At 36.1% G+C, this 18,049-nt stretch overlaps 1 protein-coding gene across 2 annotated transcripts in view; it reads left to right on the forward strand.

Annotated features, from left to right (window-relative positions):
* BANK1 (B cell scaffold protein with ankyrin repeats 1) overlaps positions 1-18,049 on the forward strand; it is a 426,375-nt gene that overhangs the window by 329,640 nt on the left and 78,686 nt on the right. For both annotated transcript variants that reach the window (XM_043969578.1, XM_043969579.1), the window contains exon 8: positions 10,856-10,946. In XM_043969578.1, coding sequence (XP_043825513.1) covers positions 10,856-10,946 — 91 coding nt within the window. The remainder of the gene's footprint in view (positions 1-10,855; positions 10,947-18,049) is intronic.

The raw sequence follows: 18,049 nt of genomic DNA on the forward strand, positions 1-18,049 counted from the left end.
GATTCCTATCTCTGCCACTTACTTTAAGTGTTATCATAAGCAAGTCATAAGTTAAAGTAATTCTTGATTCAATGGTGTGGGGTTTTGCTTGTTTTTTATGCATATTTCACATGATCATAGCTTTAGTAGAGTCATAGGGACCTCAAAAGCCAATTCTCCTAAGTATTATATTAGTTCAAACTAAAGTACATTTCGTTCTCTTTTCTATATTTTTTTCTTTAAAGTACACTATTTTCAAAAATTTTTGAAATATTTGAAAATATCTTGCTTTGGTTTGTTGTTGGTTGGAAATACTCCTGCATTCTCACATAAGTTCTGAGTTTGTCTGGAATGAGTAGTTGTCTCCTTCTTGCCCCTTATTTTCCTAGGAGCCCACAAGTGGCACTGAGATATCCAGCTGTCAAAGATGGATAATTATAAGCTAGAAAAGCATTCAGAAGAGGGGAACATGGAAAATGAAAAGCCTTCACTCCACATCAAGAAAGGACCATTTGAAGGAACTGCAAATGTTTGGCCAGGAGAAGAGGAGACTTAGGAGGGAAAGCGATAGCTGGTGGATGAGAGACTATGGTTTTTCTGCTTGGCCCCAGAGGACAGAACTAGGAAAAGAAGGATGATTTACAAAGAGGCTAATTGATATCTGATGTGCACTGGACTGCTCCCTCAGTATAGATGTCTGAGCATTGGCTGGATGGCCACATGGTAGGCATGTTTCAGAAAAAGTTCTTTCTCAGGTTCGGGTTGGACTAGATGGCTGCTACCACCCAAATTCTATGATTCCAAAGGTCGACTGACCGCCCCATCAAATATTTTCAAGGGGGTTCTTGCAAGCTCTTGGTGTTCTGTTTTAAGTTTCTCTTTATAATGTCTTAAGAATTGATATTTCCAATTCTGTTTGGTAAACAGAAGTGAGTCAACTTGTGGTTCAAAACCTCATCAGAAATAAAATTGGAATTACATAAGCCCACAGAATCATGCTGTTTATTTTATCAGATAACACTTATTTTCTAATAATAGTTGAGTGCAGTCTTAGTGGGAAATTACTGGGTTTGCACAAAGAGCTCTCTGTTGATGGCTTGGATGAGATTTCAGAACCCAGCTGTTGCTCTGCCATTAGGCCGATGAGATGCCCTACAATTGTGACTCAACAAACCTAGTGCTTCATTACCATGTGTGGTTTCTTCCATTTGATAGTGGAGGGCCCACACACAGACTCTCCTTGGCTCAGGTACAAGCTAACAAAAAGCTTCCTCATAACATTCAGCGTGGCTTGTCTGCCTTTAAATCAGTTCTAATCTGGCAGTTTGAAAACTGCCTTAAAAGGGATCTAAAACTATGTACATTTATGGATTTAGTTCAGATTTTATATCCCCCTTTTCTCTAGTTAAAACTGTTTGGCTGGATTATTTTTTTTAAAGTTTTTTTAAAATGTTGCATTGCGGTTGCATTTGTTTGTCTCCTATAAATCTTTCATAAGATCAGACAGAGATTTAGTGCTACAGAAGACCTGAAAGGCTATCTAGGTCAACTCTTTCATTTTTAAAGATGAGGAAACTGAGACTGAGAGAGGTTAAGAGATTAACTGATGATCACAGAACTAATATGTCAGACATGAAATTTGATCTTCCTGATACCAAGCTGCCTGCCTTGAAGTTGTTTCTATTAGTTTCTAACATCCTACAAAGTCAAAAAGTTCTTGAACTCACTCTCTGTTGTCCCCTTCTAAATACATAGGTCAGATAGGTGGTACTGAGGCAGGTACAATGGTCCTGAGACTGGAATGAGAAAGACTCATCTTTCTGAGTTCAAATTTGGAGTAAGACACTTACTAGCTGTGTGATCCTGGGCAACTCACTTAACCCTCTTCCCCTCAGTTCTTCATCTGTAAAATGACCTGGAAAATGAAATGGAAAACCATTCCATTCTCTTTGCTAGTAAAACCCCAAATGGGGCCATGAAAAATTTGATGTGACTGAACAACAACAAAATAACACATTTCCTAGTCATGCCTGTCCTCAACAATGATTCGTACATTATTATCATGTGTAAATCATCACTGATTATGATTTTTCAATCTAAGTAGGTCTATCATGCATTTTTCTCTTTCCTTTTGACTTGTTTCTGATAAATGCAAGCCACTGGCCTAATTTTCCTAAAATAACATTTTGCATGTGTTTTGATAATCTCCCTCTCCCATTAGACTGGGAGCTCTTTGAGAGTTTTCCTTTTTCATTTCTTTGCAGTTACCAGAACCTAACATGATGCTTGGAACATAGTAAGTGCTTAATAAAATCTGGCTGACCAGATTATTGTTACTAACTGAAGGCCAAAATTCTCTGTCTATGAAGTTCAATATTTCAAATATCTCCATAATCTGGACCCATCTACATTACCTGTAATTCATGTCTTCTTCCTGCCATTCTCAAAATGTATTCTCCCTTTTTGTCAAGAGAACGCACCTTGCACTTGAATTTTAAATACTTCTTAATTAGGTTTGTTCCACCTGCTTCCAATCTAAGGGCATTGAGCTTCATTAAAAAGGTAGAAGAAAATGGAAGGGAAAATGGAACTTGAGTAGTTCTTTAGCTTTGTAATTTTTATCATATCATCTGTGAAAATGAGACAATCCTGTCTTCTTGTTCTTGCTCAGAATATGATAAGAGAAAACTCATTACCTACCATTTTTGGACAGAGCTAGAGTATTTAAATTCTCACACTTTGTATATTGACTTTTCCGAACACATGTGACAAAGTTGACACTATTCTAATATGATTCTTTCAGCCCCCCTCATTCTCATGTACAACCTCTGTTTATTCCCTTACCTCTATGAAATGGGAGTTCCTATTTAAGGTTCACTCTCAAGGTATAGCTTTCCAGTGTGAAAAAGATTCTTTGGAAAGTTATTTGAGTTTGCATCTAGTTCATATTCCTGTGTGACCAAAGGGAAAGCTAACTCTCTTTAAAGATATAATTGTAGCAAAAGGAATCACACTGGGACCTGTATCAAAGATCAGCTACCCCTGTCCTTAAAAAACAATTTGGGACTTTATTTTTTGCTGTTATTAGCAGCCAGGATGTTACATTATGCATGATTCTTGACAGCTGGTATGAACAAACTTCATTATCTTCCACTGGAATGTTAGCCCAGATTCTGCAGCCTATTGCTTTCGTATAGGTCAATGTGTAATTATAGTACACAGTTAAAATTGTCATCCCTTGGGAATATATTTCAAGTTTCTTACTCTTATTGTATACATTGGTACTCTATCCTTATAAAAGTAGCAGACTTTTAAAGATCCATGGCTTAGAAAGCTCTGAAAAATTGGCTTGAAGTACAATATCCTAACCAGTCTCAATTATTTTGAAAGCCCACTTACTATACAAAGACTTATATTATCTAACTCATTCACATGGGAAGATATTAAATTCATAGGATCATTGATTTAGAATAATTAAAATATTTGACGTCAGTTAATCCAACCACCTCATCTTCTAGATTAAAAACCTGAGAACCAAAAACCTTCAGGGATTTATTCAATGTCACAAGATTAGTAACAAAGATTGGATTTGAACCCATGCTCTCTGAATCCAGAGTTGGCTTTTCTCTCCACACAACATGCTCTCCCAGAAGTTAAAGTCAATTGAAACAGACCCCCTCACCCCAAATCATGTGGAGACTTATTGACACTTGTCTCAATATTGTTGTCCTCCATTTGAAATCTTTTAGGTCTCTAATATAGTTAAGACTAATCTTATTCAATATATCATAGCAGTGACCTCAGCTTCTTATTCTCACTAATCCAATATACCTAATCAATTGCCATGTCTTGTCATTTTTGTATCTACAGAATCTCTTGTATATACACCCTTCTTTCCACTCAATCAATGCCAACTTAATTCAAAACTTTATACCCTCTCACTAGGGATATTACAATGGCCTCCTAATTACTCTTCCTATTCCGAGTGTCTGCCCTCTCTAAACTATGATATTGCACACAACTGCAGAAGCAACTTTCCCAAAGCATGGTTCTGACCACAACCCTTCACTGATTAATAAATTCCAGCTACTCTTTATTACCACTTGCATAAAATTCCACTCCAATTATTCATAAAAACTATTTGTGCCTGACCTGTGGTAGAACCTTCCAAGCTCATATTCCTCTGATCAGACACACTGTACGTGGACTCCAACATAGTTATGTCACTTTGTTCCTCTTCAAGAAAAAGACAACAATCAACCAGCATCAAATATAAATCACTAAATATAGCTCAAAGATAAACTCCTATTTTGGCATTCAAAGATCTTCAACACATCCTACTTTTCTAGCCTCCTTACATGAATTTGCTCCCTTTCCACACACTGTATGAACTACATCTATGCTGTAACTACTCATAACACTCCAGCTCCAATCTCTGAGTCTTTTCCATGACCATGTCCCATACCTGGAATATTCTTCCACCTCACTTCTGCCTGCTAGAATCACTGGTTTCCTTTGAAACTCAGTTCAAGCACCTCTTTCTGCTTGAAGCCTTCTCTAGATCCCCCAGCTCCTAGTCCCATTCTTCCCAATGTTATGTTTTATCTTTTTATGTGTATTATATATAATTATGCATGTACTAGTTATCTTCTCAATTTAGAGTATAAGCTGCTTGAGGCAAGGTAGGAACTCTTTTACTCTTGTCTTTGGAAGGCCAACTCTTAGCACATAGTAAGTACTTAACCAGTACTTACTTCCTTGCTTGTTTGATTGGTGTATGAATAAGAAAGGATGGTTATAAAGGGAAATGGCACTGTTTTAAAGGTATTATCCCTGGAGATTTTGTAATTTAATCCATGTCTATATTAACAAAGTTGTTGTCATTGTTTGTCCTTCATTCTTAAAGAAGGTCCTCTTGAAGAAGACCATGACTGCAGGGTCATGTCATGACTTGCACTGAATTGAATTTAAGTGAGGGAGGGCTGTGCAAGATCACCAACCTCAGTCTCTTCTTCTCCAGAGCCATCTGGGTCCAGTAGCAAGATATGTATATCATTGTGATATGTGTGGAGATGGACATGGGTGTTTAAGGCATTTAAGATTAAGTGACTTGTCTATGGTCACACAGGTAGGAAATGAAGTGAGATTTGAACTCGGGTCCTCTTAAATTCAAGGCCAGTGTTTTATCCACTACCACCTAGCTGCCCCATTAGCAAAGTAAATTAGGTATTCAATGCAACTGTTCCTCTATTCAAGATGAAACAATCAAGCACTTTCTTATACCTTGATTAGATATATATTTTCCAAATTGTCACTTCAACTTAAGAAAGCTACCCTAATCTTAGAGAAACCAGGTCCCTTGCTCTCCTAGAGATATATTTAAGAATTAAATATTTCTTTTTTCTGAATCTTAACATCTGTATTATTATGCTAAATAAAGGCATCTGTTGATAGCTTTTGTAAAAAGATATCTGCTGAGATGTTGAAGTTTGAGGCAGATGGTAAGTCATCTTGTGATTATCCCATAATGATTACGCAACAGCTCTCTCTTGCTTATTATGCACAACATTTCTGAAAGTAGACGTTCTTGATTTCTGCTTCATCAACAATATTAACTCAATTTTTCCATGGATGGATGGATTGATGGATGAATGGATAGATAGATGGATAGATGGAATGTACTTATTAAGCACTTACTATATACTAAACACTGCACTAAATGCTGGAGACAAAAATAAAGAGATAAAAGTTTCTACTCTCCAAGGAGCTTACATTATAACAGGAGAAAGCATCACACATTGAGGAGTGGTAGCTAGAGAAGAACTGGGAAGTCATAGGGATGGTGAATTAAACAGTGGGTTAGAAAAGCAGTTGACTGCTCTGATTCTTTCTCTTGTAACAGGATTAATGCAGAAATAGGATTAATGTTATTATGTGTATATATATATATATATGTGTGTGTGTGTATATATATATGTATATGTATAGAGATATATAGATATAACCTATATCAGATTACCTGCTGTCTAGGGGAGGGGGGGAGGGAGGGGTGGGAGGGAGAAAAATCTGAAATTGTAAAGCATGTATAAACAAAAGTTGAGAACTATCTTTACATGTAATGGAAAAAATAAAATACCTCATACATTAAAAAAAAAAAGAAAAAAAGAAAAGCAGTTGACTAACACACTCTTTCCAGAAGCTATACTTTCCCTAAAAAGGAGATGGTGAAGAGACCATCAGATTCTATAGATCAGATAACGCATGCTAAAAAAGGTTAGACATAAAGGATCAACAATGACTCATAACTTTTGATGCTTACATATATGACATTAAAATCAATATTGCTTTTATACAATATTCATTAATATCAACATCTAAGCCTGTTAATGTTTTAAAATAAGCATGTATCAGGTGTTTTCCATATAAGACATTAGATATGAAACCTGCTGGAAAGGTCACAGTTTTACTATAAATATTATTCACATTTCTGGAAGGAACTAACTGCTTCCCAGTTAACATGAGTATCTATACATTAATTATCATAAAATATAAATGTCACTTTCCTGTGCACAGTTTACATTGTGCTGAAATTAACTATCCAGTATTAAAGTAGGGCAAAGTTGCTATTCTGTAATAAACTATCTCTGCTAGTTGGAAATGTATATGGAGGGTCTTCTGAAATTATTTTTAGTTTTCTTCTATGTATGTCCTATAGTTAGAGTTGTTCTTGAGCAAAATGATTCATTTAAGTCTCAGGTTCAACATATTCATGCCATTTCTCATTCACATATGTGGGGGGGGGTGTGGGTGTGTGTGTGTGTGGGTGCACATGCAAGAGAGTGGCCAAAGTTTCATTAATTACAGTTTGTTTAAAAGCCTTTACTCATAATAGCATTTTTAGACTTGTGAACAACCTGATACAAGTCTTGTTTAAAAAACAGAAACAACAGCAACAAAACTCAAAAGCTTTGAAGTAAAAACATCACTCATTCAATTTAAAATTGTCCTTTATGTGGTTACTGGAATAAGGATACAAGTTTCTTTTATTCTTTATGTTCTCATTTCAATCTATGAGATATGCAAAATAGGCTTTGAGGACAATTGTCTCCTGAAATACTAAAACATAGACATATAAAACAATCATTTCATCTACATTGTAATCTCTTTTTTATTATTTTTAATTGGGACATTTATTGTACCTAGAATGTTTTTTCTATTAAGGTGTGAAAGAGGGGAAAATTTCCTGCTGTCCTAAGATACTACCTCAGTTATCTTCCTGGGTCTGGTTCCTCATTTATAAAATGAAGGGCTTAAGCATTAAACCTCTAGAGTTACTTCTTGCACCAAATTTTATTTTCCTACTGTGAAGGCTGAAATTTAATATACAGAGCAGTAATTGGGTGACTCACCAAAATACTGGGGTCCCGGAAATAATGAGGGACCTTTAGGTTCAAAGCTCCCTCCCCTCTGAACTGCCCTTTTAGATATTTCTCCCTGACCAATAAGAAAGGAGCCTTACGGCTTCTTTTCCATAAAAGTGTCAGATTTTATTACTTGAGAATTAATTAAACAACAAAGGTGAAATTAATAAAACTCAAAAATAAGGAAATAGGAAAAAGAAATACAGATAAATTCTCTCAACTCACCATACCTGGAAAGTCTGCTAGCTTTCTCGCATCACCGAGAAGACCAAGGAGCCAGCGGGTGAGCTTGAGAGCCTTCTGGAAGAGCCTCTCCTCCCCTCAGAGAACAGTCAATCTCCCTCCCCCAAAAGGGGAGTTGCTTCAAAACTGCCTATGGAGAGTTCTCCTTCTTACCTCAGTAGCATAGGTAACTTCAGGGTGGGCCAGGTGTGGCTTCTCCCAAATGACTCAGCTAAAACTCCAATAATTTTTTACCACAAATAATTTTTACCACACTGTGGTATTAAAATTAATTTAGTGTCACTGAAAATATTTCTATACTTTGGTACTCTTACCTCATTCTCCACTACGGAGAGTGAATGTCACTGTACATGCATGCCTTCTTATCCTAGGCAACCCTCCTATATGTCTACCTGGAATGATTTATAGAAAGTCTACCCAGTAATATTATTTCTACCCTCTCTTTTCTATCTCCTCTTAAAACCATCAGAAAAGAACTAATCTTAGCACAGATCCTCTGTTTATCTTATTTAACTTCCCCAATGCCCTTTAAAAGATTAAAACTCCGAAGGGACAATTCTTTCATTTCCCTCTATCAGCACGATACAACTTCATCATTATAAAGTTCCTTCCAATCAATCAAATAAATTTTTGTTTCTAGTTTTCTCTTGATGCTTATGTTTGTTTCAAAATTTCTGATCCTTTTTTATGAGGAATGTTTTAAAATCCTCTATTCCATTAAGGATTTGTTTTCTCCTATATGATTGTACTCAGTTTTGTAGTTTGTTTTTCTTTATTGTAAGCCTTTGAGCTTTTGAGATATTGTATTCCAAGATTTCCTTTCATTTCAAGTGGAATCTGCCAAGTGTTGTGTGATCTTGACAGTGCCTCCATGCTACATTAACTGCTTTTGTATTTTTCTGGATGCTTATACTTTTTTTTTCTTTGAGGTAGGAGTTTTACATTTTGCCTGATATTCCTAAGACTCTTTCTTTTGGAGTTCCATTCAAGAAGTGATCGCTGAATTCTATTCTCATTTATCTTCTATTATATTGGGACAGTTTTCATTTAAGAGTTTTTGAATTATAGAGTCTAACATTTTTATTATGATAAATTTCAGGGAATAGAATGATTCTTAAATTATCTCCCTTTGATCTGTTTCCCAGGTCAGTTGTTTTTCATAGCAGATACCTTAATTTTTCTTATTTTTTAAATCTTTTCAGTTATGTTCTAATATCTCTTGCTGTACCATAGTATTTCTATGTGGTCTATTCCACTTTTCAAGTATTCTATTACATAAGTAAAGCTTAACATATATTATAAGTTTCTTATTCTCTTTTGAATTCTTTCATCAAGAGCTTTTTTTTTCTTTCTGGAGCAATGAGTGTTAAGTGATTTGCCCAGGGTCACACGGTAAGTGTCAAGTGTCTGAGGCCAGATTTAAACTCAGTTCCTCCTGAATCCAGGGCTGGTGTTTTATCCACTGCATCACCTAGCTGCCCCCTCAAGAGCTTTTATTTCATTTTTATCTCTTGTTTCATTTCTTCTAGATATTCATTTAGTCTTTAGATAAAATTTACTTTTTCCTCTTTAAGTCATTCCCCTTTTAATCATTTTCCCCTTTAAATCATTGTTATAAAGTTAGGGTAAAGATGATTTTTGATACTTTTTTTTTCCCCTTAGATTTGTTCATCTCTCCAACTTTTATTCCTGACTTGGAGCTTTGTACTAGGACTAGGCTGTTCTCTTTTACTGCAATTTTGGGTGGATAAGCCCTGCAAAATCTCACCTCAGGTCCACTAGATTCTTGTGATCCACTCTACTTCCTATGTTACAAACTCATTTTTTAAACTGCATAATACTGGATCTCTAAGGCCTTTTCTGGCATCTGAAATTCAGAATGCTTCTATCTGTTGTTGTTTATTTATCTGTGAGGGCCCATTTCCTATTGGCCATGGGCTTCTGGCTGACATTTTGTGTACTTCCTGGGTTGAAGTCATTTAATGTAGTCTCTCATTAGATTTCTTGTTGTTACTGGGTGTTGTGCTGTTTTAGGGTTTCTGTTGCAGTAGGATGTGGGATATGGGAGCCCAAATACCTATTTACATTCAGGCAGAGAACTAACTCTACTTCAACTCTATCACTTTTCTTAACCCCCCCCCAAAAAAAAAAGCAGCACCAACCAGGTAGAATAATGTATAATGGGTTTGATTTGTAGTCAGGTTTGGGTTCAAATTCTGTTTCACTCATATTAGGTGTAGCCCTGCCCAAAACACATAACCTCCAAAACTAAATAAAATGAGGATAACAATAGCATTTACCTCATGTGATCATATTGAGGATAACATGAGAAAATACATCGAATGTTCTTACAAAACCTTGAAACACTATATAAATGTTACCTACTTATGATATGTCTTATAACTGAAACATTCATATCAGCTGCAGTGTAGGGCATTTGGAACTTAGTGTCAAAAGACCTTAGTTCATATTTGATCTGTGACACTTGCTAGCTATGTTTACTCTGGATGAGTAACCTGACCACTTTGAGTGTCGTTTTTCTTGTCTGCAAATTGGGGATAATAATACTTATGCTACCTTATGTGGTTATTACTGATTATATGCAAAGCCTAGGACTTCCAAAGATGATTTTATTTTCTTTATCTGTGATATATTTCTATAAGAGCAGCACAAGTTATGTCCAGAAGTTACAGAAAGATAAATATACCAACCCAATCTCTCAAATCTCTTGACAAGTCATTGAAAAAATATTGTATATAACATATATGTATTTCAGCTCCATGCCTCTTTGTTTCATTAAAAATAAATCAAATATTTTAAATTTAAAGGAATAATACAATTTTGAAAGGAATGTTTCTCATAATAATCTGCATCTTTTTGGAAATACTTTATTCTTTTCCCCAGAAAAACATGACCAGTCCTCTGAATAGTTGCACTTGCACTCATTTTTCATTCAGTTGAGTAGATGCTTTTAAATTATGCATTGTCACAGATAATGTGTTTTTGTATTATTTCATTAGAGGTTAATTGAACAGGGCACATTGATAGCCCTAAAATAAACACGATGAAATACTTGATTAAAAACTGAAAAGAGATTTTGTTTTCCCCCAGGTAACAACCTTCCTGTCACATACTCTATAAACTATATAACAATGATTTATCAAAATATATGTATGTTACTACCTATTATATCAAATCATTCTTTTTTTCAGATTCATGAAGATAACAGAAATGATGATCTTGAAAGTGAGTATGTAGAAACAATGGAAGATGCGATACCTTCAGCCTCTCCATTTTGTTCTAGTAAGTTGTATATTTCTTACCACATAACATTTAATCACTGTGGAGAATCTGAATAAATATTATCTGTTAAGTGACAACCTAGCGGAGATAATGTATATTTAGTAATAAATTGGGTTTGAAAAGCTATTATCAGCCTCTTTGAGTCTAACCATTTTATATTAATTAGATGGATTTGATATCCTTAAAGAAAATAAATATTATGTATTTACTCCATTATTCCCCAAATATCATGTGATCTATTGGAAAGAGCCCTAGGACATAAGTTCCAAATTTACTATTAACTAACTATATGACCTTAGACAAATTATTTAATCTCCCACATCATATTCGACAAAATGAAAAGAAAATATATTGAACTAGAGGGTCTCTAAGGCTATTTCCAGTTGCAAAATCTGACAATTCATTTTCATTTGATACTAAAGTACAAAACAGCCATGTGAACAAGCTACTTAAACTCATTGGCCCTCAGTTTACTTATCTATAAAATGGGGATAATAACAATATGAATTTATCCCTGATCATTTGTGAAAATGAAATGTAGTGGACAGAAGACTGACCACAGACTTAGAAAACCCTGGATTCCATTCCTTCCTCTAATGAAAATTGGCTTCATGATCCTGAATTTTGAAGTACACAAGGAAATACCTAAGGTTACAATTTACAAACCAACAATATTAGGATGAGTTTCCTTCTGGAGCACTTCCTACACCAATGACATCAAATGTCTTCTTGGAAAAACAAAGCAATAACAATAAGTATTATTGCAACAATAATATGTTAGGGCAATTGGTATGATTTAATATCTTTAGATCTTGAAACTCAGTCTTTTTATTTCTTTATTTTTAAATTTTATTCCATTTATTTAGAAATTTATTATTCCCCAATTACACATAAAAACAATTTTATTGTCAGTTTTTAAAAGTTTGTGTTCCAAATTCTCTTGCTCCCTCCATCCCCACCTCCCTTAAGAACTCAAGCAATTCAATATAAATTATACATGTGTAATCATGTAGATCATTTCCATATTACTCAGGTTGTGAAAGAAAACAGGAAAAAAAAAAACTTAAAAAAATAATGCTTCAAAGACCAGAAGTTCTCTCTCTAAAGATGGATCACATTTTTCAAAAATCTTTCAGTTGTCTTGGATCATTGTGTTGCTGAGAATAGCCAAGTAGTTCACAGCTTATCATCTTATTATATTGTAATATTGCTATTACTTTGTATGTATAGTACATTTCACTCTGCATCAGCTCATGTAAATCTTTCCAGGTTTTTCTGAGAACATCCTGCTCATTATTTCCTAAAGTACAATATCATAATCTCATCCCACAATTTGTTCAGCCATTCCCCAATTGATGGGCATCTCCTCAATTTCAAATTATTTGCATCAGAAAAGGGCTTGTGGGACAGCTAGATGGCACAGTGGTTAAAGCTCTGGTCCTGGACTCAGGAGTACCTGAGTTCAAATCTGGCCTCAGACACTTGACACTTACTAGCTGTGTGACCCTGGGCAAGTCACTTAGCCCCCATTGCCCCGCCAAAAAAACAAACAAAAACAGAAAAGGGCTTCCACGCATATTTTTGCATATATAGGTCCTTTAACTTTTTGTTTATTTCTTTTTGGATAACAACCTAGTAGTAGTATTAGTAGGTCAAAGAGTATGCATGGTTTTATAGCCCTTGGGCCACAATTCCAAATTGCTCTACAGAATGTTTGCATCAGTTTAGAATTCCACCAACAGTGCATTAATGTCTCATATTCCCCATGTCCCCTATAACGTATATCATTTTTTCTGCTGTCCTATTATCGAATCCAATAGGTATGAGATAGTACCCCAGAATTGTTTTGACTTGCATCTTTCTAATCAATAGTGAGTTAGAGCATTTTTATGTGGTTATAAATAGCTTTGATTATTTCATCTGAAAACTCTTCATATCTTTTCATCATTTATCAGTTGGGGAATGGTTCTTATTTTAATGTGTTCTATGTGTTTGAAAAATGAGGCCTTTGTCAGACAAACTTGCTTCAAAAATCTTTCATGATTACTATTGCTAACTGTATTTCCCTCCATCCTATTCCTTCCACATGTCATTTACTTAATCTGTCCCTCCTCAAAAGTGTTTTGCTTCTAGCTTCCCCCTACCAAAATCTACTCTCCCTTCTATCACCCCTTTATCCCCTTCCCCTCCTACTTCACTGTAGGTTAAGATAGATTACTCGAACCAATTGAGTGTGTATTTTATTCGCTCTTTGAACCAATTCTGATGGGAGTAAGGCTCACTCACATGCCTGCACCTCCCCCATCTTCCCCTCCAAACCATAAGCTTTTTCTTGCTTATTTTATGTGAGATACTTTACCCCATTATACCCCCCCTTTCTTTTCTCTCAATGCCTTCCTATCTCACCCCTTAATTTTATTTCTTTAGGATATCATGCCTTCATATTCAACTCACACCTGTGCCCTCTGTCTAAATATACTCCACCCAGCTGCCCTAATAATGAGAAAGTTCTTATGAGTTACAAGTATCATCTTCCCATATAGGATTGTACACAGTTCAGCCATTTAATATCTCTTATAATTTCTTTTTCCTGTTTACCTTTTTATGAATCCCTGGAGTTTTGTATTTGATAGTCAAATTTTCTATTCAGCTCATGTATTTTCATCAAGAATGCCTGAAAATGAGGCAGCTAGGTGGCACAGTGCATAAAGCACTGGCCCTGGATTCAGGAAGATCTGAGTTCAAATCCAGCCTCAGACACTTGACACTTACTAGCTGTGTGACCCTGGGCAAGTCACTTTACCCCCTTTGTCCCACCAAAAAAAAAAAATGAATGCCTGGAAAACCTCTCTTTCTTTTTCCCCTGAAGGATTATACTCAGTTTTTCTGGGTAGGTAATTCTTGGTTGTAATCCCAGTTCCTTTGACCTTCAGAATATATTATTCCAAGCCCTCCAATCCTTTAATGGAGAAGCCGCTAAATCTTGTGTTATCCTGACTCTGGCTCCACAATGCTTGAATTGTTTCTTTCTGGATGCTTGCAGTATTTTCTTGTTGACGTGGGAGCTCTGGAATTTGGCTATAATATTCCTGGGAGTTTTCATTTTAAGATCTCTTTCAGGAGGCGATCAGTGGATTCTTTCAATTTCCATTTTACCTTCTGGTTCTAGAATATGAGGGAAATTTTCCCTGATAATTTCTTTAAAGATGATGTTGAGACTCTTTTTTTATCATGGCTTTCAGGTAGTTCAATAATTTTCAAATTATATCTCCTAGATCTATTTTCCAAGTCAGTTATTTTTCCAATGAGATATTTCACATTGCCTTTTATTTTTTCACTCTTTTGGTTTTGCTTTATTGTTTCTTGATTTCTCATAAAGTCATTAGTTTCCATTTGTTCAATACTAATTTTTAAGGAGTTATTTTCTTCAGAGAGCTTTTGTACCTCCTTTTCCATTTGGTCAATTTGGCTTTTCAAGGCGTTCTTTTCCTCATTGGTTTTTTGTAACTTCTTTTGCCATTTGACCCAGTCTGTTTTTTTAGGATGTTATTTTCTTCAGTATTTTCATGCGTCTCCTTTACCAAGCTGTTGACTTTTTTTCATGATGTTCCTGCATCACTCTCATTTCTCTTTCCATTTTTTCCTCTACCTCTCTTACTTTATTTTCCAGGTCCTTTTTGAGTACTTCTATGTCCTGAGACCAATTGATATTTTTCTTGGAAGCTTTGGATGTAGCAGCTTTGACTTTCTTATCTTATTCTGAGGGTGGATTTTGATCTTCCTTGTCATCATAAAAACTTTGTAGGGTCAGCATTTTTTCTGTTTGTTCACATCCCTAGCCTATTTCTTGACTGTTAGCTCTTTGTTAAAGTGGGGCACTGCTTCCAGGGTAGAGGGTACACTGTCCCAAGTTCCAGGGGTTTTGTGCAGCTGTTTACAGAGATACTTCTAGGGATTTGTAAGTTTTTACTTCTTACAAGATGGTATGATTTAAGGAGAGCTATATTTAAGATCCTCCTGGCCTGTATTCTGGTCTGCAAACAACCATAGGCCTGCTTTTTGGCCCTGAAACTATGAACAGAGTTCCACTCCACTGTGGCCACAAGCTCCAAGGTGCTTGTGCTCCTCCCTAGACTGGGACTGCCATCCAAGACTATGACCTGGATCAGAGTATGGGCAAACCAACAGGGTCCTGCCTCAATGCTGGCAAGGAGATCCTTATAATCTCCTTCTGGTCAATTGCTCAACCCCCTTACTGTCTGTGGGTTGAGTTCCAGAAGAAGTTGCTGCTGCTTCTTCAGAGGCTCCCAAGGCCTGGTCCTGGTTTGCTGTGGCTGAGGCTGGGTCAGTGCTGGAGTAGCCTGAGCTAGACTATGTGCCACTCTCACCCCAGTACAACAGACTTTTCCTGTTGACATTCTAAGTTGTCTTTGACTGGAAAATGATTTCACCCTGTCTTTTTGTGGGTTCTGCTTCTCCAGGAATTGTTTTATGGCATTATTTTAAGGTATTTTGAGGGGTCTTCAGAAGAACTGGAGCAAGTCACTGCCTTTCCTTTGCCATCTTGGCTCTGCCTGCTAATTCACTCTATTTTTTAAAAGTTATTTCTCGGGGCAGCTAGGTGGCACAATGGATGGAGTACCGGACCTGGATTCAGGAGGACCTGAGTTCAAATCCAGCCTCAGACACTTGACACTTACTAGCTGTGTGACCCTGAGCAAGTCACTTAACCCCAATTGCCTCACCCCCCAAAAAAAAGTTATTTCTCTCAGACAAAGAGATTTCCTCCCTCACAAGCATGATAACTAAACCTAAAGTTTTCATGCAGTTCTGCTAATAGAGATGGACCATAGGACATGTCGTTCAAACTACAAGGCTTGTGTTTTTACTCAGGGTTTATATGGGAATCTCCACTTATGTTCTCACAGATCAAACAAAATCTTCTTCTTTTTCTTTTTCTTCATCATCATCTTCACCATCAATAATAGTAATCATAATGATTCCTTATAATAACTCCTATCCTTTATACACTCATTAGAAATGACCCTATTGGGAAAGATTGAAGGCAAAAGGAAAAAGGGACATCAGAAGATAAGATAGATTTTATCATGGAGACAACCACATGATCTTGAACAGATTTCAAGAGATAACGGAGGACAGAAGGGTCTGGTGGACTAAGGTCCATGAGGTTTTGAAGAGTCAGACACAGCTGAATGACTGAACAACAACACCCTTATATAGCACACCCAGATTTGCAAGTTTACCTGTTATTTAGTCTATTTTACAAGTAAGGCAATTGAGATTTAGAGAAGTGAAATGATTTCTCCTTATTCATATGTGGATAAATAGATTTGTAAATCATCTACTGACTTCAAATCCAGAACTCTTCCACTATGGTTTCGTGTCTCTCTCATTAAAATGATTGTTCTTGCAACTTACAAATTATTTAGGAAACTATTAGAAAGATGATATTTTCATGCTTTTAAAATAAATAAATACTCCCAGACTAAGTAATTTTCAATAAATCCAGTGAGAAACCACATTAAGTGGCATTATTTACCCAAAACTTCACAGAAAGCTAGCCAGAATTCCATAAGAAATAGAAAAGGTGGCACCTCAGGAAAATCAATAATGAACATGACCTGAGATGAGAAAGATATACCTGATAAGCCTCTGTGTCCTGAGGTATTAAGTCAAGGGTATACCTTATATAGCTGCAGAGTAGTCAAAACATCCCAGGATGAGTCCTTGGAAGCCCCATGGACCAACAGCATGCTCCTACTGCTGAGGCACCAACCCTTAGATTGGAAAACCATAAGCTCATGAGTTTTGTGATCTGTAAAACACTACGTTAAGGTGCCAAAGAGGGTTGTGAAAATTTTATACTCTGAACTTCAAAATTCCAGGGTGTCCTAACCACAGTAGGTCAGTACAAGAATCCAGGAAATCAGAGCAGTTAGGTGGCACAGTGGATAAAGCACTGGCCCTGGATTCAGGAGGACCTGAGTTCAAATCCAGCCTCAGACACTTGACACTTAACTAGCTGTGTGACCCTGGGCAAGTCACTTAACCCTCATTGCCCTGCTTTTAAAAAAAAAAAAGAATCCAAAAAAACCAAGGTGAAACCATGTACCAATTGATATCAAAATTATTGCTAAACTAACTCCATAGCAATGGCAAGCAGAGAGTCAAAGGGAAAAATGAATTTTTTATAAGGAGTACATGATACCTAGAAGAAATGAAACAAAGAATTTGAAAAAAATAGTCTCTTAAGGAAAAACTTTGAACAACAATAAGAAGAGTGGAACAGAATGTATTAAGCTTAACCCTAGTTAATATAATCCATGAAATCTGGAATAAACAAAAAAAATATTGTAGCAAGAAATATTAGAACAAAGCTTAATAGATTAAAAATAGAAGACAATTTAAGATCTTTATTTAAAAAACTGATCTGGAAAAATGGGTCAAAGAGAAATAATTTAAGAAGTGCTATACTCCTTGAAAATCATTGTAACAGGAGCAACTAGGTGGCACAGTGGATATAGCACCAGCCCTGGATTCAGGAGGACCTGAGTTCAAATCCGGATTCAGACACTTGACACTTACTACTTGTGTGACCCTGGGCAAGTCACTTAATCCTCATTGCCCTCTTCCCCCCCACACACACCAAAAAAAAAATCATCATAACAAAAAAGTCTATATTTCAAGACACTATATTTCCAGAAATTAAAAATAAAATCTGCCCACACCTATTATTTCCTTCATTTCCACCCAGCTGACATACTGGATTTTATGATCTACAGAAACTCATCTCTTTGTAAGATGAAATTGAGCATCCCCTGCCCTTAGAGACCCAACTTTTCTCTGGTTGAAGTCCTCTTTGCTGGATGCTTATCCAGATCACACTCTCTAACTGTAGGTATCCCACAATTCTGTCTGGACCCTTTCTTTCCTCCCTTTATACTACTTAATTTGCTGATCTCTTCAGCTCCCATGGATTTAATGACCATCTCTATGCTAGTGATTCTCATATCTACCTATTCTACCCTAATGTCTCTGTTGACTTCCAATCTTGCATCTCTAACTCCTTTAGTTATCTAAAA

The sequence above is a fragment of the Dromiciops gliroides genome, chromosome 6, assembly GCF_019393635.1.
Source record: "Dromiciops gliroides isolate mDroGli1 chromosome 6, mDroGli1.pri, whole genome shotgun sequence".
NCBI lineage: Eukaryota > Metazoa > Chordata > Mammalia > Microbiotheria > Microbiotheriidae > Dromiciops > Dromiciops gliroides.